Source organism: Acinonyx jubatus, chromosome C1 (genome assembly GCF_027475565.1).
Source record: "Acinonyx jubatus isolate Ajub_Pintada_27869175 chromosome C1, VMU_Ajub_asm_v1.0, whole genome shotgun sequence".
NCBI classification, from domain to species: Eukaryota; Metazoa; Chordata; class Mammalia; order Carnivora; family Felidae; genus Acinonyx; species Acinonyx jubatus.
In genome coordinates this window covers 15,789,487-15,809,850 of record NC_069381.1, presented here as the reverse complement: position 1 = coordinate 15,809,850, position 20,364 = coordinate 15,789,487, and the positions used below count along the sequence as shown (strand labels likewise).

Sequence of the window (20,364 nt, the reverse complement as noted above, 5' to 3'; positions counted from 1 at the left end):
CTGGAGGGTCGGTCTCTAGTCAAAGGATCATGCCAGATCCAATCCCCTGTGACGGTCGAGGTAGTGGCCGAGGAGAAAGAGAAGGAACATTTGTACCGAGAAAGTGACCACCACTTACTACCTAGAATTTAAGGCACTGTGGCCTTTTACCCTACCTAGTGTGGTGTCTCTCCCGATTGGATGGGGGCCTCCAGATGTGGGGTGACTCCACTGGGTGGAAGCCAGTGGCGAGGACAGTGAGAGGATTCACCTGAGGTAGAACAAAAGCGATAGCAGTTTATTGGATACACCGGTAAAGGGAGGCGCTGCAGGCAGGACGGCAAAGGAGAGACTCCGGGGCAGTGGAAGGAGGCTGTTTTTAAGGGGGGTGGAGGGGGGACGCAGAGTTGCCTGGGTGGCTCAGTCGGTTAAGGGTCCGACTTCGGCTCAGGTTATGATCTCATGGTTCACCGAGTTCGAGCCCTTCTTCAGGCTCTGCGCTGACAGCTTGGAATCTGGAGCCTGCTTTGGATTCTGTCTCTCCCTCTTTCTCAGCCCCTCCCCTGCTCTTACTCTGTCTCTCTCAAAAATAAAACATTTTAAAAAGGGGGAAGATGAGGAGATATTGGGACATACAGAATTTTCCCTTTTTTGGTAACTGTGCCTGGTTGTAAGTAGCCCATTGGTTGGTTAGGTCCTATAGATATTTTGAGGTGGGTTCCCCGATGGGCCTTGCTGTATTTAGACAGATGGTCACTGTGGGCTCTTTCTACATTCCATTGCTCAAGCCTGTTGACTAAAGGCAGCCTCTACACCCAGAAGGACTATGTGTGTGTGTGGGGGGGGGGGGGCTGGTGTATTAATAGGGAGATTTATTCTAAGTGTCTGAGACATTGTATTAGGTAGTCCCTTATTATATTAATTCTATAATAAATATGCTTTTCAGAAGGCTACCTGTGGTCAGATCCCACATTACATTTTAGCCAATGGAGTTCATGTGATACGGTTCACTGAAGGTCTTGTCTCCTCCCTCCACTATACTGGTCAGTGACTAACTCCTGGGTATGCCGATTCACACTGTAGATGTCAAAGGGAGACCCAACACTAGAATGTGACCATATATGTTCAGATCCATAGTGGTGGCAAGGAAGCGTAGTAAAGCATCTTCAGTGTCCACATGAATGGTACTTCGTGGATGAGGCAGCCCTGACCCCACCCATCCTCGGGTGGTGACACATTCCACCCCTTCACTTCCCTTTTTGGCTTGGTGCTTTCCCCTTTCTTCCCAGTCTTGGAAAGATGGTGACATTAAAAATCTGCTTGTGCTTCATGCGTACTTTGTGAGTCTGCCTAGATTTCAGGCTTCTTTCATCCAGGCAAAAGAATCTACTTTTTGTTTGTTTATTTTGAGAGTGCGTGCGTGTGCACGCCCACATGAGCAGGGGAGGAGTGCAGAGAGGGAATCGCAAGCAGGCTCCTAACTGTCAGTGTAGACTGGACTCGGGGCTCGATTCCATGACCCATGAGATCATGACCTGAGCTGAAATCAAAAGTCAGATGCTCAACCGACTGAGCCACCTAGGTGCCCCAGAAAAAGAATCTACTTTGAACCATACCTCTGGAACGAAAACGATAATCCTGATTCAGACTGATGCACATTCATTATTTAGCGATTTCTTTTTGCTGTTCAATTTGAGAGAGAAAGAGATTGAGCGTGAGAGTGGGGGAGAGGGGTGGAGGGAGAAGAGAATCTTAAGCAGGCTCCATGCCTAGTGTGGAGCCGGCTGTGGGGCTCGATCCCATGACTCCGGGACTGTGACCTGAGCCGAAAACACCAAGCCAAAAAGAGTTGGCCGCTTAAGTGACTGAGCCTATAGTGTATTTTTTTAAGTTTATTTATTAAAAACGTGTTAAATTTTTATTTATTTTGAGAGAGAGCGAGAGAGAGAGAGAGAGCATGAGCAGGGTAGGGGCAGAGAGAGAGGGTAGGGGCAGAGAGAGAGGGAGACACAGAATCCGAAGCAGGCTCCAGGCTCTGAGCTGGCAGCACAGAGCCGGATGCAGGGTTCAAACCCACGAGCCTTGAGATCATGACCTGAGCCAAAGTCAGATGCTCAACCAATTGGAGCCACCCGGGCACCCCAATAAGTTTATTTATTTAAAGGGTGCTTGGGTGGCTCCGTCAGTGGTGAAATGAGAAAGTAATTTATTTCTGTGAAGCTGATGTCGGGAAGACTGCAGCCTGGCGTCTCCAAGACAGTCTCCAAAGTGCTGAAAATACTTGTATGTTTATACAAGGAAAATGTGAAACAAGGTTGGTGAGTACAGGCAGGTGGGCTGTGAAGGGCCAATCAGTCATTGCCTTGGGGCCAATCACTCCAGGTCTGGCTGGCTCAGGGCAGTCTCTGTTGCTTGAGGGGTAGTTTGGGCTCACATCAGCTGATGCTTTGCCTGCGGGGTCTTTTGCCTGAGTTGAGAGATAAGCTGGAAAGAATTTAATCAAAAAAGTACAGACTGAGGTCAAAATGGAGGTAGTTGAAGTTCTCTTTCATTACTACTGTAACAAATCACCACACTCAGCAGCTTCAAACAATTTATAATTCTGGAGTTCAGATGTCTGGAGAGGGTTTCACTGAACCGAAATCAAGTTGTGGGCAGAGCTGCGTTCCTTGCAGAGAATCCAGGAGAGAATCCATTCTCCTTGCCTTTCCCAGCGTATAAGGGTGCCTACATTCCCTGGCTTATGACTCCTTCCACTTTCAAGTCAGCAGGGTAACGTCGTTTCTGGCTCTGACCATTCTGTCTCCCACTTACAAAGACCTTTGTGTTGGGGTGCCTGGGTGGCTCAGTTAAGCGTCCGACTTCGGCTCAGGTCATGATCTCATGGTCCATGAGTTTGAGCCTCGCATCGGGCTTTGTGCTGACAGCTCAGAGCCTGGAGCCTGCTTCAGATTCTGTGTCTCTCTCTCTCTCTCTCTTTCTCTGCCCCTCCCCTGCTCACGCTCTGTCTCTCTCAAAAAATAAACATTAAAAAAAAAAAAGAAAGACCTTTGTGGTTACATTGGGTCTATTGAGGTAATCCAGGATAATATCCCCATTTTAAAATCTTTAATCAAATCACATCTGCAAAGCTACATCCTTTTGCTACATAAGGTAACATATGCACAAATTTTGAGAATTAGGACGTGGACATCTGTTTTACTGTATTTGGGCTTCCATAACAAAAATACCATACTGAAATAAAATAAAAATTAAAAAAAAATGCCATAGACTGGGTGGCTTATCAACAACAGAAATATTTCTTAGCTGTTCTAGAAGCTGGGAGGTTCAAGTTCAAAGTGCTCACAGAAGCGGTGTCTGATGAGAACTTAATCTCCTGGTTCATAGAAAGCTGTCTTTTCACTATGTCTTCATGTTGGTGGAAGAGGCAAGGGAGCTTTCTGGGGTCTCTTTTATGAGAGCACTAATCCTATTCATAAGGGCTCCACTCTCATGACCTAAGCACCCCCAAAGGCCCCACCTCCAAATACCATCACATTGGGCATTAGGATTTAACCTATGAATTTCTGGGAAATGAGAACATTCAGTCTATAGCAATATCTTCGGGGTGGGAGGGTGGGGCATTATTCTGCCTACCATAGCCCTATAGGTCATGAAAAGTAGTTTAGATTTTATTTAAAATGTGAAATGATGACAAAATGGAGTGACATACCTAATTTATGTTTCTATTTCTTTTTTATTGACCTATATAAAAGAGGGCCCAGGATGAAGGCTGGCAAAACTTCAGCTGTGATGCTGTGATTTATAAAAAGCAATACATATTTGGGGGGGCGCCTGGCTGGCTCCATCGGTTAAGCATCCGACTTCGGCTCAGGTCATGATCTTGCGGTTTGTGAGTGCGAACCCCACATCTGTCAGCAGGTTCGTGAGTCCAAACCCCGCATCTGCAGCGAGGAGCCCACTGCAGATCCTCTGTCCCTCCTCCCCGCACCCCCAACCCTTACCACTCTGTGCACTTCCCCCGTTCACTCTCGCTTTGTCTCAAAAATAAACGTTAAAAAAATAAATACATACATGTTGGTCTTCCTTCATCCCTCCCAGAGTTCCTAAACTCTTGGAATTTCCTAAGTAATTGGAGTGATAAAGTTGTCTTTTGTTATAACAAGCTCCTTCCAACTACTCTAGGCTTTATGTTAATGAGATGACTTTTGGAAAGCCCCTGGGTAATTTAAGAATGGGGGCTAGTTGCCTGGAAAACCAATCATGATTAGAGGGCTGGAACTTTCAGCCTCAATCCCAGCCCCCGAACTCTGGGGAGTAGAGCTTGAGATCAGTCATCAACAGTCGATGATTTAATCAACTCTGGCTGTGTAATGAAGCCTCCATAAAAACCTACAGGACTGGGGTTCAGAGAACTTCCAGGCTGGTGAACAGTGGGGTTGCTGGGAGTGTAGGGTGTCCAGAAAGGGCGTGTCCAGAAAGGGCATGAAAGCTCTGCGCCCCTTCTTACATTTCTTGCCCTATGCCCCTCTTCCGTCTGGTTGTTCCTAAGTTACAGCCTTTCCTAATAAACTGTTCATTAGTAGGCAGAATGTTTTCCTGAGTTCTGTGAGCTGCTCTAGCGAATCAGTCAAACCTGAGGAAGAGGTGATGGGCGCCTCTGACTTGTAGCCAGTTGGTCAGAAACCTGGATTTGCAATTGATGTCTGAAGGAGTGTATGTGTGTGTGCAGTCTTGAAGGACTGAACCCTTAACTTGTGTGATCTGATAATATCTCCAGGTAGATAGTGACAGAACTGAGTTAAATACGTAGGACATCTGGCTGGTGTCACAGAATTGCTGGATGGATGGGAAACCCACACACCTGGTGTCAGTGAAGTGCGACTGTAGTATAGAGGAGACACATAGGAGTAAGTTTTTATTTTAGACGAGCGTTTAGAAAATCCATGGAGCGGGGCGCCTGGGTGGCGCAGTCGGTTGAGCGTCCGACTTCAGCCAGGTCACGATCTTGCGGTCCGTGAGTTCGAGCCCCGCGTCGGGCTCTGGGCTGAAGGCTCAGAGCCTGGAGCCTGTTTCCGATTCTGTGTCTCCCTCTCTCTCTGCCCCTCCCCCGTTCATGCTCTGTCTCTCTCTGTCCCAAAGGTAAATAAACGTTGAAAAAAAAATTAAAAAAAAAAAAAAAGAAAATCCGTGGAGGAGGAAGAGGAGGAGGAGGAGACAGCAAAGAAGACTGAGAAGGAGCAGTGACTGAGGGAAGTGGACAACCAGGAGCGGATACTGCCTAGAAACCAAGAGGACATTTCAAGATGGTAGCAGCAGTGACTGCAGTGAGCTGAGGGCTGAGAGAAGACTACTGGGTTTGGTGACATGGGAGCCATGCGAACCTTGATAAGAGCAGCTATAGGGGAATGAGAAGGTCGCAGGCCAGACTGGAGTTGTTTGAAGAGTGAACAGAAGGTGAGTAAGTCGAGAGAGTACAGACCTCGGCTGTCCACCGCGGTGGCACTCCCCACATGTGGCTAATGAGCACCTGAATAAGGCAAGTTTGAAATGTTTAAAAAAAAATTTTTTTTTTCTGAGAGGGAGAGAAAGGCAGAGCTTGAGCAGGAGAGGGGCTCTGAGAGCCTCTCTTGAGCAGAGAGAGAGGGAGACACAGAACCCAAAGCAGGCTCCGGGCTCTGAGCTGTCAGCACAGAGCCCGATGCCACACTTGAACTCATGAGCAGTGAGATCATGACCACACACAAAGTCGGAGGCTTAGCCAGCTGAGCCCCCGGGCGCCCCGAATGCAGCAAGTTTAAATTGAGATGACCTGCGAGTGTAAAATGCACACAGATTTCCAGAATATAGTGTGAAGAAAAGATGATCGAATATTTCGTTGATATTTTTTAAATATTGATTTCATGTGGAAATGTACCCACTTTGGATATACTAGGTTAATTATATTGTTGAAATTAACTTCACCTGTTTTTTTTTACTTTTTAAAATGTGGCTACTAGAAAATTTTAAATTACCTATATGGCCTGTATTATATTTCTTTTGGAAAGTGCTAGGGATAGATAATTTTTTCGATAATTTTACTAAGGAGCTAAGAAATGGGGAGGAAAATAGATGGGAATTTAACATTGCTGGCCATTCCCATCTTCTTGAAACTTTCCTCCCTAAGCTTCTCAGGTACCTAATTCTTCTGATTCTCCTTACATCTAACAATTGTTCCTTCTGGACCTTCTTTCTAGGGTCCTTCCCGTTCCCAAAGCTTATTAGGTGAAGGAGCAAAACTACCATGTGGCTGTGCAGAAGAGTGTTCCAGGCAAAGGAAACCACAAATGCAAAGGCCCTGAGGCAGAAGTCGGCTTTGGTAGTTGTGCGCAGGGAGTAAGAAGATGGTGTTGCTGGCTCAAAGTTGGGGGAAGGGAGAGTGATAGGAAATGAAGTCTAGGCAGTAAGGTGTAGGGGAGAGGGCCTTTGGAGGAAGACAGGAGACAGGAAGGAGGGAGACAGGAAGTTTTTAGAGGTTTTTAAGCCAGGGAGTGTCCACTCAGTTTACATGCAGACTATAAAGAGACAAGGGTGAAACTTGGAGACCAGTTAGGAAGCTTTTGCAAAAATCCAGGTGGGATCAGGGTGGTGATGGTAACTGTAGGGTGGTTGTATTCTGCATATACTTTGAAGGCACAGTTGACAGGATTTGTTAGCTGTTTTTTTTTTAAAGTTTTTATTTAATTATTTTGAGAGAGAGATTGCGCACACATGAGCGGGGAGGTCAGAGAAAGAGGGAGAGAGAGAATCTCAAGCAGTTTCTGCACTGTCACCACAGAGCCGGATGTGGGGCTCAAACTCACAAACCATATCATGACCTGAGCCGAGATCAAGAGTCAGACACTTAACCCACTGAGCCACCCGGGCACCCGACTGACAGGATTTGTAAAAGGACTGGATGGGGACGTAAGAGAAGGGTAGGTTAAACCTGCCTCTAAAGCTTCTGAAAGGATAGAGCTGCCATTTGTTGAGATGGCAAAGATTTAGAAGGATATTTGGGGGCAATTGGAAGTAGAATAAGGACAGGTTTTGGACTTGTAAAGTGTATCGCACACTAGAGATGCCAGGTAAGCAGTAGGACATACAAATCTGGCATCATAGGAGTGAGGTCAAGTCTGGAGATACGAATTTGGCAGTCAACACACAGCTGGTATTTAAAGCTACGTAAGGAGATCAGATCACCCAGGGAGTAAATGTATTAGAGAAAGGTCCAGGGACAACCTTACACCACTCAAGCTTACAAGTTAGAGATAAGAGCAAACCAGCAAAGGGCACTAAAAAAGAATGGCCAGTGAATCGTGGGAAAAGCAGGAGAATGTGGTATCCTGCAACTTAAGAAAAGGAAGAGGTTCCAGAGAGAGATTGAATAATGGTTCAGATGCTTTGGATTGGTAGGTCAAAATCAAGTGTGAGCTTCCCAATGGATTTCACAGTGTGACCTTCATATGAGTGGTTTTGGGGGAGATAGAGACAAGAGCTTGATTTGGAATTAATTTAATGGGGATAGGAAGAGGGGAACTGGAGAAAACTATAGACAAATCTTTTCAGTTTTATTATAAAGAGGGAGCAGAAAAATGGGACAGTAGCTTGGGGTGGATGTGGGAGTCAAGAGAGAGTTTGTTAAACTTGGGAGAAATCAAATCACATTTGAATGCTGACGAGAATCATCCAGCATAGAATGAAAAATTAATGGTGCAGGACAATATATCCTGCAAGATTCAGATTCACGTCTGCTGTCTTGACATGTATGTCCCTTATGCATCTGAAACCACTTAAAAAACCAATACAAATCAAAATGACTGCACCAATGCTTCAGCAAACCTGGATTTTAAAGTAACCTTTTCCCTCTCTCAGCAAACTTGCCCTCCTCTCTTACCACCCTAAAGACAAGACTGGAAGCTGGTAGCACCACACAATGCCTGTCAAAACCAGCCAGTTCCTATATTTCCCTATAACCCTTCAGCCCCTTCCTCTGGGAGGGCTTGCAGTTTTTTTTTTTTAATATACGTATTAAAAAAATTTTTTTAATGTTTATTTACTTTTGAGAGGGGGAGGGGCAGAGAGAGAGGGAGAGACATAATCCAGAGCAGGCTCCAGGCGCTGAGTGGTCAGCACAGAGCCTGACGCGGGGCTTGAACTCATCAACTGTGAGATCATGATCTGAGCTGAAGTTGGACACTTAACTGACTGAGCCACCCAGGTGCCTACACACACACACACACACACACACACATATTTTAACTGTATTTATTTGTAAGAGAGCGAGCACAAGTAGGGGAGGGGAAGAGAGAGTGGGAGAAAGAAAATCTTAAGCAGGCTCCATGCTCAATGCAGACCCTGATGCAGGACTGGATCCCACGACAATGAGACCAGGACCTGAGCCAAAAACAAAGAGTTGAATGCTTAACTGACGGAGCCATCCAGGTGCCCCAGGCTTTCAGGTTTTGAAGGTCAGCCTGCTGCAGCCTCCTTTGCCTGCAAAGCAATAAAGCTATTTTTCCTCCTTACCCCAAACTCTGTCTTCCTGTTATATTTTGGCTCTGAAGCATGGAAGTTGGTTTTCGACCCCACACCTAAAATGCAATACAGTCGACTCTTGAATAACACAGGCTCGGACTGTGTGGGCCCACTTGCACTTTTTCCGATATAGTACAGTACAGTAAATGTATTTTTCTCTTCTTTATGATTTTCTTAGTAACATTTTCTTTAGCTTGCTTTAAGAATACAGTCTATAATACATAAAACATACAAAATGTGTTCATGGACTTATCAATAAGGCTCCTGCTCAACAGCAAGCTATCAGTAGCTAAGTTTTTGGGCAGTCAAGAATTATACCCAGACTTTCCACGCTGCTGGGGGTCAAGGTACAGCACATAGTTCAAGGGTCTACTGTATTTTAAAAATTGAAATCATCTCCCTTCTAAACTTGCTCCTTCTGTAGTCCCTATCTCACTTGGTAGAAACTATTACCCAGGTTTGAAAACTGGCATATAGGGGCACCTGGGTGGCTCAGTCGGTTGAGTGTCCGACTTCGGCTCAGGTCATGATCTCACGGTCCATGAGTTCGAGCCCCATGTCGGGCTCTGTGCTGACAGCTCAGAGCCTGGAGCCTGCTTCGGATTCTGTGTCTCCCTCTGTCTCTGACCCTCCCCCATTCATGCTCTGTCTCTCTCTGTCTCAAAAATAAATAAACATTAAAAAAAATTTTTTTAATTAAAAAAAAAGAAAACTGGCATATAGCAGTGACAGCCTGGTGAATAATACAATTTCATCATTTGCTAAGTGAGACAATGGGTGGCACAGGGAGCTGTAAGCACCAAGGAAAGGGCTACGACCCAAACTTGAAGGTCAAATAACAGGTGCATAGACACTGGTTAGACCAACATCATCAAGTTGTAGCAATTCCACATCCTAGGTATCTTTCAAATTTGTCTCCTCAGGCGGTTATCTATTATGAAACAGGACAACCTCCATTTTGACCACATTATGTACTTTCTAATTGATTAAGTTCTTTCCAGCTTATCTCCTAATTCTGGCAAAAGACCCTGCAGGCAAAGCACCCCCCCCCCCCATGTGAGCCAAAAGCACCCCCTGAAGCAACAAGGACTGCCCTGGGCCAGCCAGACCAGGAGTGATTGAGGAAGACTGACCTGACCTTCGCTGCTTACCTGCTAGTACCTAACGACCGTAGTCTCTCATTTTCCTTATATAAATGTAAACGTATTTTCAGCCCTTTAGAGAAGGCTTTGAGATGCTAGTCCATGGTCTTCCCCGAGTCGGCCTCATGGAAATAAATTCCTTTCTCGTTTCACCACCACTACTGCCACTCATGCTCTGCCTTTGGATTTTGTCAGTGGCAAGTGGTTGAACCTGGTCTGTTTGGGAGCCCCCGGGCTGTGCTTTTATACCCCACCCCTGGTACAATTACATTGCCCCAGTTTAGGCCTTCATGATCTCTGGCCTGTTATTACTTCAGTAGTCTTCTAAGAGGTTTCTCTACTTTTGACCTTGACTCAAACTGAAAAAGCTATACAAATGCAAATCTCCAATGTATGCCTCACCAGCTTTAAACATTTCAAGGAATCTCTGGGATAAAGGCAAAGTCGGCCTGCCTCTCAAGGCTTACCTCTAACCTAACCTCCCTCTGTCTCAGAATTTGTTTTCTCACACCAAGAAGTCTCTCTCTTCTGTGCCTTTGCTCCTTAGGGTTCCCTTTGTAATGGTGCCTTTTTTCTATCCTGGCTAAGTTCTACTGATTTTTTAAGATGTGTTTAGGAATTACCTCTTCTAGTAAGCCTTTTACCAAGTACTGCAAACCTTCCAAGGCTGGGAAGGGGATCTCTGTGTTTCTACCGCTCTCCCCTCACCGCCCCCAACCCCCCCTCCAAGGCCGGGACCACGTCTTATCTTCGTCGTGCTTTCAGCAAATGTTTATCTAAGGAATGACTAGCACACTTTAAGCATCAAGTCCAAGGTTACCCAGCTGGTAAACTGCTGAGTCAGAAATTAGCGCTTAGACCCCCGGAGGGCTCTCATTCAAATGTAAAGTCCTCAAAACCTTCCCTCCAACAGTGCCCTTTACAGTTTGCAAAACATTATGATAAGGCTACTCTTTAGATCCTGGGGCAGGACTTGTAAAAAGGAAATGTTTTTAAACCCGGGAACTAGAGAAGAGCTTCGGAAAAGGACTAAGTCCTCTAAAAGAGAGGACAGCAGTCCGGGGGTCAGCCAGCTGCCAGAAGACCCTCCCAGCCAGAGAAACCCCACCCGAAGCCCACCTCACCCGAAGCCCCCCTCCACCTCGAGGACTACAAATCCCAGCATGCCTCGCATCCAGTGAGTGACAGCACGCTATGCATGCCGGGACATGTAGTCCAGTTCTACTTGAGGAAAGGCCCAGAACATCCCGTGACGTCAGGAGGGCTCGGGAAAGGAGTCGGAACCGGTCCAGGCTCAAGTTTAATCATCCTCTACAGAGCCGACCGTCGTTTTTTTGGTGACCTGGTTTCAGGTCCTACCCCGCAGTCCAGCGGCCCTATGATGTGCGTTGAGTAGCTTCTCGCGTGATTCCTTCAAGGTTAAGGGGAAGTACCAGAGAGCGAGAATAGGCAGCCTTTTGCCCTCGAGGTGCCAGCTTGTTAGGGTAGTGGTTCGCAGGACGCTACCCTGGACAGGTGCTCAGACGCTGCTTCCCCAGCAGCGCCGGTGAGGACGTGGCAACACTACCTCGAACAGGCTGCTTCCCCTTCCTCCACCCGTGGGGCTAGAGGCGCGGGGTGGCGCAAAGACTGCTGGGAACGCGCATGCGCCCACCGCGGCGGGGAGTATACCTCCAACGTCTGCGGGCGCGAGGGGTGTCGGGTGTCGGCGGCGGCACTTTGCGGCTAGTCGTGCGGGTCGGGCGCGGGCGGGCGGGCGCGGCGGCAGTGGCGCGCACAGGTGATTGACTGGCCAGCTGGCTGAGGGATCGCCTGGTCCCCATTGCTGGCAGGTGGCGGAGCCCATTTGGGCGGCGGCAGCGGCAGCAGCAACAGCAGCGACGGCTCGGCTCGGGAGGCGCTCTTCGGGCCAAGGCCATGGCCCCGCGGCTGCAGCTGGAGAAGGCGGCCTGGCGCTGGGCGGAGACGGTGCGGCCCGAGGAGGTGTCGCAGGAGCACATCGAGACCGCGTACCGCATCTGGCTGGAGCCTTGCATCCGCGGCGTGTGCAGGTGAGGCCCGCGCACTGGGCCTTGCGCCCCCGGTTCGGACTTCGGAAAACCGGGCCGGGGGCCGGGGGTCGGGGGTCATATTGGGGGAAAGAGGACAGCAGCCAGCTGCGTGCATCTAGCAGGCGCGGAGAGGGGCAAGGTGGAGGCTTCCTCCTTAACGCCGTCTGGGCGACCTGAGTAACGCAGCCTTCCCGGGCTTTGCATGGAGGTGATGCTGCTGGAAGCCCTTTAGAAACGGTTCTAGGTTCTTATCTAGAAGATGGCGGTGGAAATGGTTGAAGGCAGGAGCTGAGAGCTTAGCAAACGTTGTTGGCTGTTGTATCTTGGCCACGGCTCGGCTTTTTCCATTGTAGAAAGGGAACTTCTTGGAAGTGAGTTTCATCACAGTATATCTTTTATTACTGGTGACGCTAAGGCTTGGTCGTCTTAGTATTAGTTTCGGATAGGCTGATTTAGAGAACCGTATGGGTAGTCTACGTCATCGACACCTTCACCCCCGGTTGACCTACCCTCTCGTTCATCTGTTTTAGCTTTTTCCCCTCCTTTTTTGGGGGGTCGTTTCGACCGTACCACTTTACCAAGTGCGAAGTGTGAGCTGTGTAAGTTCTGTCCTTCGCTTCTGCTTAGCCCTTGAATCTTGCCTTTCCTTTTAGTTCGAATTCTTAGGCATTGTTCCTGTCTCTTCTGTTTTTCCACCTTTTAACGCGGGAACTATAGTTTTTGTTCTGGAATGTTGTTGAATTGAGTTGGCCAAACCGGGCATGCTCAGTAGCTTTACTTCAGCAGGCATTTAGTAAAGGCTTTCTGGAGTTTTTAAGCGGCGGGACCCGGAAGGAATGGAAGTCAAGGTCTCACTTTGGAATTTAAGCCTAGGTTGAGAAGTGATTCAGGTTAGGGAGCTTCCATAAGGCTAACGAATAATTCCAAGTTCTAGGGCATCTGGCTTGCAAGGAGGGGACATCTGACTCCCAACAGTAAGCCCTGGAATGACAGAGGCTGTGTATAACAGAATTTATTAAGCTTCAGTTAGTTTCCCAAAATAATTAGATTCTAGAGAAGCAAAAAAACAAAAAACCACCACTCTATCACTGTTAGAATTCTGATTTTAACGCAAATTAGGGAGTAGAAATTGACTGCGATCCTTATAAGGGGAATGTCCTAAGAGTTTTAAGTTGCAGGTAGCCTGGGTGGCTCAGTCCATTAAGTTCCTGAGTTCAAGCCCTGCACCCAGCTCTTTGCTGACAGCTCGGAGCCTGGAGCCTGCTTCTGATTCTGTGTCTGCCTCTCTCTGCCCCTCCCCCACTCGTGCGCGCGCGCGCGCTCTCTCTCTCTCTCTCTCTCTCTCTCTCTCAAAAACATTAAAAAAGTTCTTTTTAAGTTGCAATTGCAAGGTTTATATCCAAACAGGTGTTTTTTTTTTTTTTTTAAAGCATCGAGATATAATTCACATATTGTATGATTCACCTATTTAAAATGTACTATTCAGTGGTTTCTGTATATTCAGGGCTGTTTAGCAATGCCCACAGTCTTGACTTTAGAACATTTTGCCCACCTCCCACCTAGCCCTTTAGCCATTGGATTGGCACTCAGTCCTCTGTACATCACCCACCACCCAAGCTCCAGGCAACCACCCATCAACTTTTCTGCTTTTAAATTTGCCTGTCTTGGACATGTCATGTGAATAGAACCACAAAATATGTGGACTTTGTGACTGACTCCTTTGACTTAGTGTAGTTTTCAAGGGTCATCACGTTGTAGCATGTGTCAGTATTTCATTTTAAAAAGTGTGCAAAAGACAACAAAATGTATTCTTTTAAAGTATACAGGGGTCCCTGGGTAGCCCAGTTGATTAAGCATTTGGCTCAGGGCATGATCTCACAGTTTGTGATTTTGAGACCAGCATCGGGCTCTCTGCAGCCACCAAGAGCTGGCTTCCGATCCTCTGTTTCCCTCTCTATCTGCCTCTTCCCTCCCACTACCTCCCCACGTGTGCTCTCTTTCAAAAATAAGTAAACATTAAAAAAAAAAATAGTATACAATTAAGTTGTACAACCATCACCATTGTCTAGTTCCTGAATCAAAGAGAGGCTTAACTGAATGAGCCACCCAGGAGTCCCCCCGCGTGTCCCCTGCCCCTGCCTTTTTTAATTTTAATTTTTAAAGTAGGCTCTACCCTCAATGTGGGGCTTGAACTCAAAACCCCAGTGATTGAGTCACGTGCTCTACCTACTGAGCCTGCCAGGTGCCCCCAGCTTTTTCTGTTACCTTAAAAGGAGACTCCATATCCTTTAAACAGTCACTTCCCGTTTCCCCTTCATGCCACCTTCTGGCAACCACTGAACTTCCTGTCTTGTAGGTGTCTCTTCTAAATATTTCATGTAAATGGAATCAGACAGTATGTGGCCTTTTTTTGTGTGGCTTTCAGATAGTATGTTTTTCAGTGTCTTCCATGTTGTAGCGTATATCAGTACGTTATTCCTTTTTGTGGGCTGAATAATATTCCTTTGTTTGGATATATCATATTGTTTATCCGTCAGTTGATGACCTTAGAAAATTTCCCCCCGACCTTATTGACAAATAATTGACAAATAGAATAACCTGTATTTGAAGTTTACAACGTGATGATTTGATAAACATGGTGGGATGATTACCAAGATCAAGGTAGTTCACACATCCATCACTTCACCTAGCGTAGTTAACTTGATAAACATTTTTGTTCTATCCACTTTTTGGCTGTTAGGAATAGTGCTGCCATGAACATTTGGGTACAGGTTTTTGTTAGAATACGTGCTTTTGAGTGTATACCTAGGAGTGAAATTGCTGGGTCATGGTAATTACGTTTAGCTCCCTGAGGAACCGCCACAGTTTTCTACAGCTGCTGTGCTGTTCATTTTACGTTCCCACCAGGAATGTAGGGGGGTTTCAGTTTCTTTCCATGCTTGTCAACACTTGCTGTTTTCTGTTTGTTTTTATGCCATCCTAGTGTGTTTGAAGTGGCATCTGGTACTTTTGGTTTGCCTGTTTGTAATGACCAATGAATTGAACATCTTTTTCCATGTTTGTTGGCCATTTTTCTTTTTTTTGTTACTGAATAATATTCCATTTTATATGTACTACATACTTATATATCCGTTCATCAGCTGACAGACATTTGGGTTTCTACTTTTTGGCTGCTGCCAAGAACGTTTGTGTAGGGTTTTGGTGCAGTTGTATTCTTTTTTCTTGGGTATATATGTAGGAGTGGAATTGCTGGGTCATAAAACCCTGTTTAACATTTTGAGGAGCTGACAAATTATTTTCCAAAGTGGCTGTGGTATTTTACATATTCATGGTTTAGATGAAGATTTCTCCACGTCCTTAACTCTTGTGTTTGGTTGTCTTTTTTTCTTCACAGTCATCCTAGTAGGTATAAATGGTATCCCTGTAGTTTTGATTTGCATTTCCGTGATGACTAAGGTTGAGCTTCTTTTCATGTGCTTCTTGGCCATTCCTGTATCTTTGGAGAAATGTCTATTCGAGTCCTTTGCCCATTTTAAAATTGGGTTATGTATTTTTTTATTATTGAGTTGGAAGAGTTCTTTATTGGATACACATCCCTTATATTGGCAAAAATTTTCTCATTTCTCTGGGTTTTCACATTTTTGATGTTATTTGTAGTGCAAAAGCAATATTGATGCAGTCCAGTTCTTTCTTTTCTTTTCTTTTCTTTTCTTTTCTTTTCTTTTCTTTTCTTTCTTTCTCTGCTTGTGCTTTTGAGACCATGTATAATTTGAGGTCCAAGCATTTTTTATATAAATATCAAAAGTTTCTTTTCCACTACGTGTCTCCTTTTTTTCTTTCCTTCTTTAAAGTTCATTTATTTTGAGAGAGCATGAGCTGGGGGAGGGGCACAGAAAGAGAGAAGATCCCTGGTAGGCTCTACACCTCAGCACAGGGCCTGACGTGGGGCTCGAACCCACAAACTGCAAGACCATGACCTAAGCCGAAATCAAGAGTACAACACTTAAACCAACTGAGCTATGCAGGTGCTCCCATTTTCTCCTTTTATTTAAGCGTTTCTTCGGACTCTTAGCAAGAATATTTTATTTATTTTATTTTATTTTAATTTATTTTTGAGACAGAGAGAGACAGAGCATGAATGGGGGAGGGACAGAGAGAGAGGGAGACACAGAATCGGAAGCAGGCTCCAGGCTCTGAGCCATCAGCCCAGAGCCTGACGCGGGGCTCGAACTCACGGACTGCAAGATCCTGACCTGAACTGAAGTCCGACACTTAACCGACTGAGCCACCCAGGCGCCCCTTAGCAAGAATATTTTAAAGGATTAAACTAATGGTATCAATATCCTTTCTTTAAATGTTTATTTAAAGAGAGAAAACAAATGAGCAGGGGCAGAGTGAGAGGGAGAGAGAATCACAAGCAAGCTCCATCCTGTTAGGCTCACAACCCTGAGATCACGACCTGAGCCAAAATATAGAGTGGGATGCTTTCTTTACCAGTTGAGTCACCTGGGTGCCCCATCAATATACTTTTTTTTTTTTTTTTTAAGTACTTTACACGATTGTTAGAGGAGATTCCAGAGCTGAAGCAGGGTTTAGATCTACTCAAAGACTAGGTGAATCAAGACTTTTATTTACATTTCTGAAACTGCTTAGTACAATCACAGATGAAAGCAATCTATAGTAAATCCTATATCCACAGATTTCTGAAAATACTGTGTCTTAATTCTTACAAGCAGAGGTTTTGCTAACAATGAGGGTGATAGTTAAGTTCCTTGCAGTAAATTGGTTGGGTAGGAGCTGTGGATTTTTCATTGTGATCCATATTGCTAAATTGCCCATCAGAATGATGGTTCCACTTTATAGTCCTGTGTAAGAATGTCTCGTTTCCTCACACCATTCACTAACACAATGTTAATCATACTTTTTGATCTGATAGGTCTTGTGTGTTAATTTGTGTGTGTGTGTTAATTTGTGTGTGTGTGTGTAACAGTTAAAATTTTGATATGGATTTTCAGTCTGGACTAGTTTATACTTCTAGCTGTGTATATAGAAGTACAGTGTCCACTCTGTTCTCCTTAGAGAAACAGTACTGATGACTGTTATAAAATTAAAGCATTCTAGTAAGTCAGTATCATGCCAGTTTCAAAAACATTTCGATGACTTCTCATAGCTCTAGTCCAAAAACAAAGGTTTTATTTGTCAGTAATCTCTATACCCAACATGGCGCTCAAACTCACAACTCCGAGTAAGAGTTACATGTTCCTCCAACCAAGCAGCCTGGTGCCCCTGTAAGTTGTTGGTTTAAATAGGTGTCTGTGTTCCATGAAACACGTGTCCTTGTCTATTCTTGTTCATTGTTTTGCATATTTCTGCTGTCTAGCCCTTGAACACTCAGAACACTTAATCCTTACCCAGTTTTTGTGTGAAAGCTCAGCTCCTCCTTAATTTCAGGCTCATAGCTCCCCACCATTAACGTTGTATACATATCCTCTTTTTCTCTTTCTGCATATTTTTAAAATATGATACGTATATTTAAACATGGTAAATACTTATTGAGTACCTGTTCTGTGCCTTGCTGGGGTAATATTCATTCTTTCATTCGACAGATGTTTTTGGTATCTACTATGTGAGCTTGGTGTAGTATTCTAGAGAGGCTCTGGGATAAAGCCCCAGAAGGTGAAGTTCCTTTCTTCATGTGCCATATGTTTTATAAATTTTTAAAGTTTTTTTTTTAATTTATTTTTAGTTAATTAATTTTTAACTTTATATCCAAGTTAGCATATAGTGCACCAATGATTTCGGGAATAGATTCCAGTGATTCATCCCCTCTAACACCCAGTGCCCATCCCACCAAATGTTTTCCTTAATGCCTTTTGCCCGTTTAGCCCATCCTTCCTCCAGCAACCCTCTGTTTGTTCTCTATATTCAAGAGTCTCTTGTGTTTTGTCCCCCTCCCTGTTTTTATTTTTGTTTCCCTTCCCTTATGTTCATCTGTTTTGAATCTTAAATTCCACATATGAGTGAAGTCCTAGATTTGTCTTTTTCTGACTAATTTTGCTTAGCATAATACCCTAGAGGGAACTAGAGTTCTATCCAGGTTGTTGGAAATGGCAAGATTTCATTCTTTCTGATTGCCGAGCAGTACTCCAGTGAGTGCATGCGTGCGTGTATACCACATATATATACCACATCTTTATCCATTTATCTGTCGATGGACATTTGGGCTCTTTCCATACTTTGGCTATTGTTGATAGTACTGCTATAAACATTGGGAATTTAAAGTTTTTATTTATTTATTTTGGAGAGAGAGAGACTCAGTGGGGAAGGGCAGAGAGAGGGAGAGAGAATCTCAAGCAGGCTCCGCACTGCCAGCACAGAGCCCTGATGTGAACCCTGAGATCTTGAGAGACCTTGACCCGAACCAAAATCAAGAGTCGGACTCTTAACCTGAGCCACCCAGGCACCCCTCATGTGCCATATATTTCACAGGTGAGGCAGAATATAATCAAACAGCATGATTGTTATTTCAGAAGAAAAAGGGAGCAGCTCCTGGGTGGCTCAGTTGGTTAAGCATCCAAGTCTTGGTTTCTGATAAGGTCAAGATTTCAGGGTCTTGTGATCTAGCCCTGCCTCCTGTTCAGTGCTGGGTGTTGGGGGCAGAACCTGCTTAAGAGTCTCTCCCTTGCTCTGCCCCTCCCTTCCTCCCTAGCTCACTATTTATTTATTTATTTATTAATTATTTATTTATTTCCCTCCCTAGCTCTTTCTAAAATAAAAATAAATCAAAAAATTTTTTAAAAGGGGAGTAATGTCCCACTGCATACTTTTTGCCAGTTATTTTTATTTGATAATGTACCTTTTCCCATATTAGTGCATCTAGAAAACTTACCTTATTCTTTTTAATAGCTATGTGATACTTCATTGTGTAGAGGTAGATGTGTTATAATTTAGCCATTTGCCTCCTGATGGACCTTTGGGTTTCTGGGTTTTGCTGCTGTATAGATCCTGCTTCTGTAAACATCCCTCTATATGTATCTGGGTTGAGTGAGTGTTTTCACTTAGGTTGCAAGTTGAGAAACTGCTGAGGTAAAGGGCATGATGACCATTTAAAATTTTGATTGGTGGTAAAAGTTCATACTATTTAATACTGCATCCTGTATTCACCCTATTTCACCCTGGGAATAGGCATTCTTATTTCAAACATCAACGTCATTAGTGAAAAATACCATCTTGTTTTCATATGCCTTTTTTTTTTTTTTTTTTTTGCTAGTGGCTTTGGGCATCTTGTTATATATGGGTGTTCTGGATTGTTGATCATTTACTGATTTTCAAGAGCTTTTTGAGTATTTCTGCTGAAGATACTTTGCCCCCAATTTTTTTTTTTTTTTTTTTTTGACTTTGTGGGTTTTGTTTCTCTTTTGGTACATTCAAACTCATGATGTTTTTATGTGGTCATATTATCAATGCTTATCTATGGCTTCTGGATTTCCCAATTCCAGTATTGTAGAAATATTCACCCGTGTTTTGTTTTAGTACTGATGGTCTCATTTTATGTATCCAGTCTTTTTTTTTTTTGTATTCAGTCTTTTTTTTTTTTTTTTGTATTCATCCTTTGTCCTCTTCAGTTTCATTTGATTGAGGGAGTGAGATAAGGATCCATCTTAATTTTACTTTTTACCAAATGGCTACTCAACTTTTTCAAACCATTTATTGAGTAATCTAGTCTTTTCCTCCACGAGTTCAAAAGGCTACCTTTATTATATGACAAATTATTGGGTATACTTGGATTTATTTCTCATCCCGGTTCTAATGATTTGATTCATTGTATCTCTTAGGATCGCCGTTCCACTTACTGGGTAACAATTAAAAAATACCTGATAGGGTGAATCCTTCTTAATTACTCTTAGAATTTTTCTAGTGTTCTTTTTCAATTAAAATTTATTTTTTTACATACAGGAAAGTACACAAATCCTAAAAATTACACAGGATGAATTACCACAAAGGGAACATACCTATGTATCTGCCACCAATATTAAAATGTTACTAGCATTCCAGAACGCACCCATGTTTCATTTGCTGCCTCTTAATTGGTCACTAGCCTCTTCCTGCTCCTTAAAAGTAACCAAGCACTGCCCTTACTTTGGACACGGCAGATTGTTTTGCCTATTTTGAACTTTGTATATAATTAGTTATACCTTGTAGTTCTTTTTGTGTCTGGCTTCTTTTGTTCAGCATTGTGTGATTTGTCCACATTCTGGGTAATGGTAGTGTGTTCATTTTTAATGTGCAGTATTTCATTGTGTTGCAATATACTTTATCCTTTCTGCTGCTAATGGTCATTTGGAATTTTTCCAGTATTTGGCTGTTATGAACAAAGCTGCAGTGAAAACTTTTGTATGTATCATTTGGTGCCATACATACGCTTTTTTTTTCATATATGTGTGTGTGTGTGTGTGTGTGTGTATGTGTGTATATATATATATATTATTTATTTATTGAGAGTGTGTGAGCACGGGAGGTGCAGAAAGAGGCGGGCAGAGGATTCAAAGCGGGCTCCTTGCTGACAGCAGCGAGCTCGATGTGGGGCTCAAACCCATGAACTGTGAGGTCATGACCTGAGCTGAAGTTGGAGCTTC

General features: G+C 44.2%; 1 protein-coding gene and 1 long non-coding RNA gene across 10 annotated transcripts in view; both read left to right on the top strand.

Moving 5' to 3' along the window:
• Positions 1-20,364, top strand: part of LOC128312894 (uncharacterized) — a 112,208-nt gene that overhangs the window by 9,727 nt on the left and 82,117 nt on the right. The window lies entirely within an intron of this gene.
• USP48 (ubiquitin specific peptidase 48) overlaps positions 11,209-20,364 on the top strand; it is an 89,712-nt gene continuing 80,556 nt past the window's right edge. For 8 of the 9 annotated variants that reach the window (XM_053208598.1, XM_053208597.1, XM_053208592.1 and 5 more), the window contains exon 1: positions 11,510-11,728. In XM_053208598.1, coding sequence (XP_053064573.1) covers positions 11,595-11,728 — 134 coding nt within the window. In that variant the 5' untranslated portion in view covers positions 11,510-11,594. Of the gene's footprint in view, positions 11,224-11,509; positions 11,729-20,364 lie in introns of those variants that run through there. The other variant, XM_053208601.1, reaches the window with a different exon arrangement.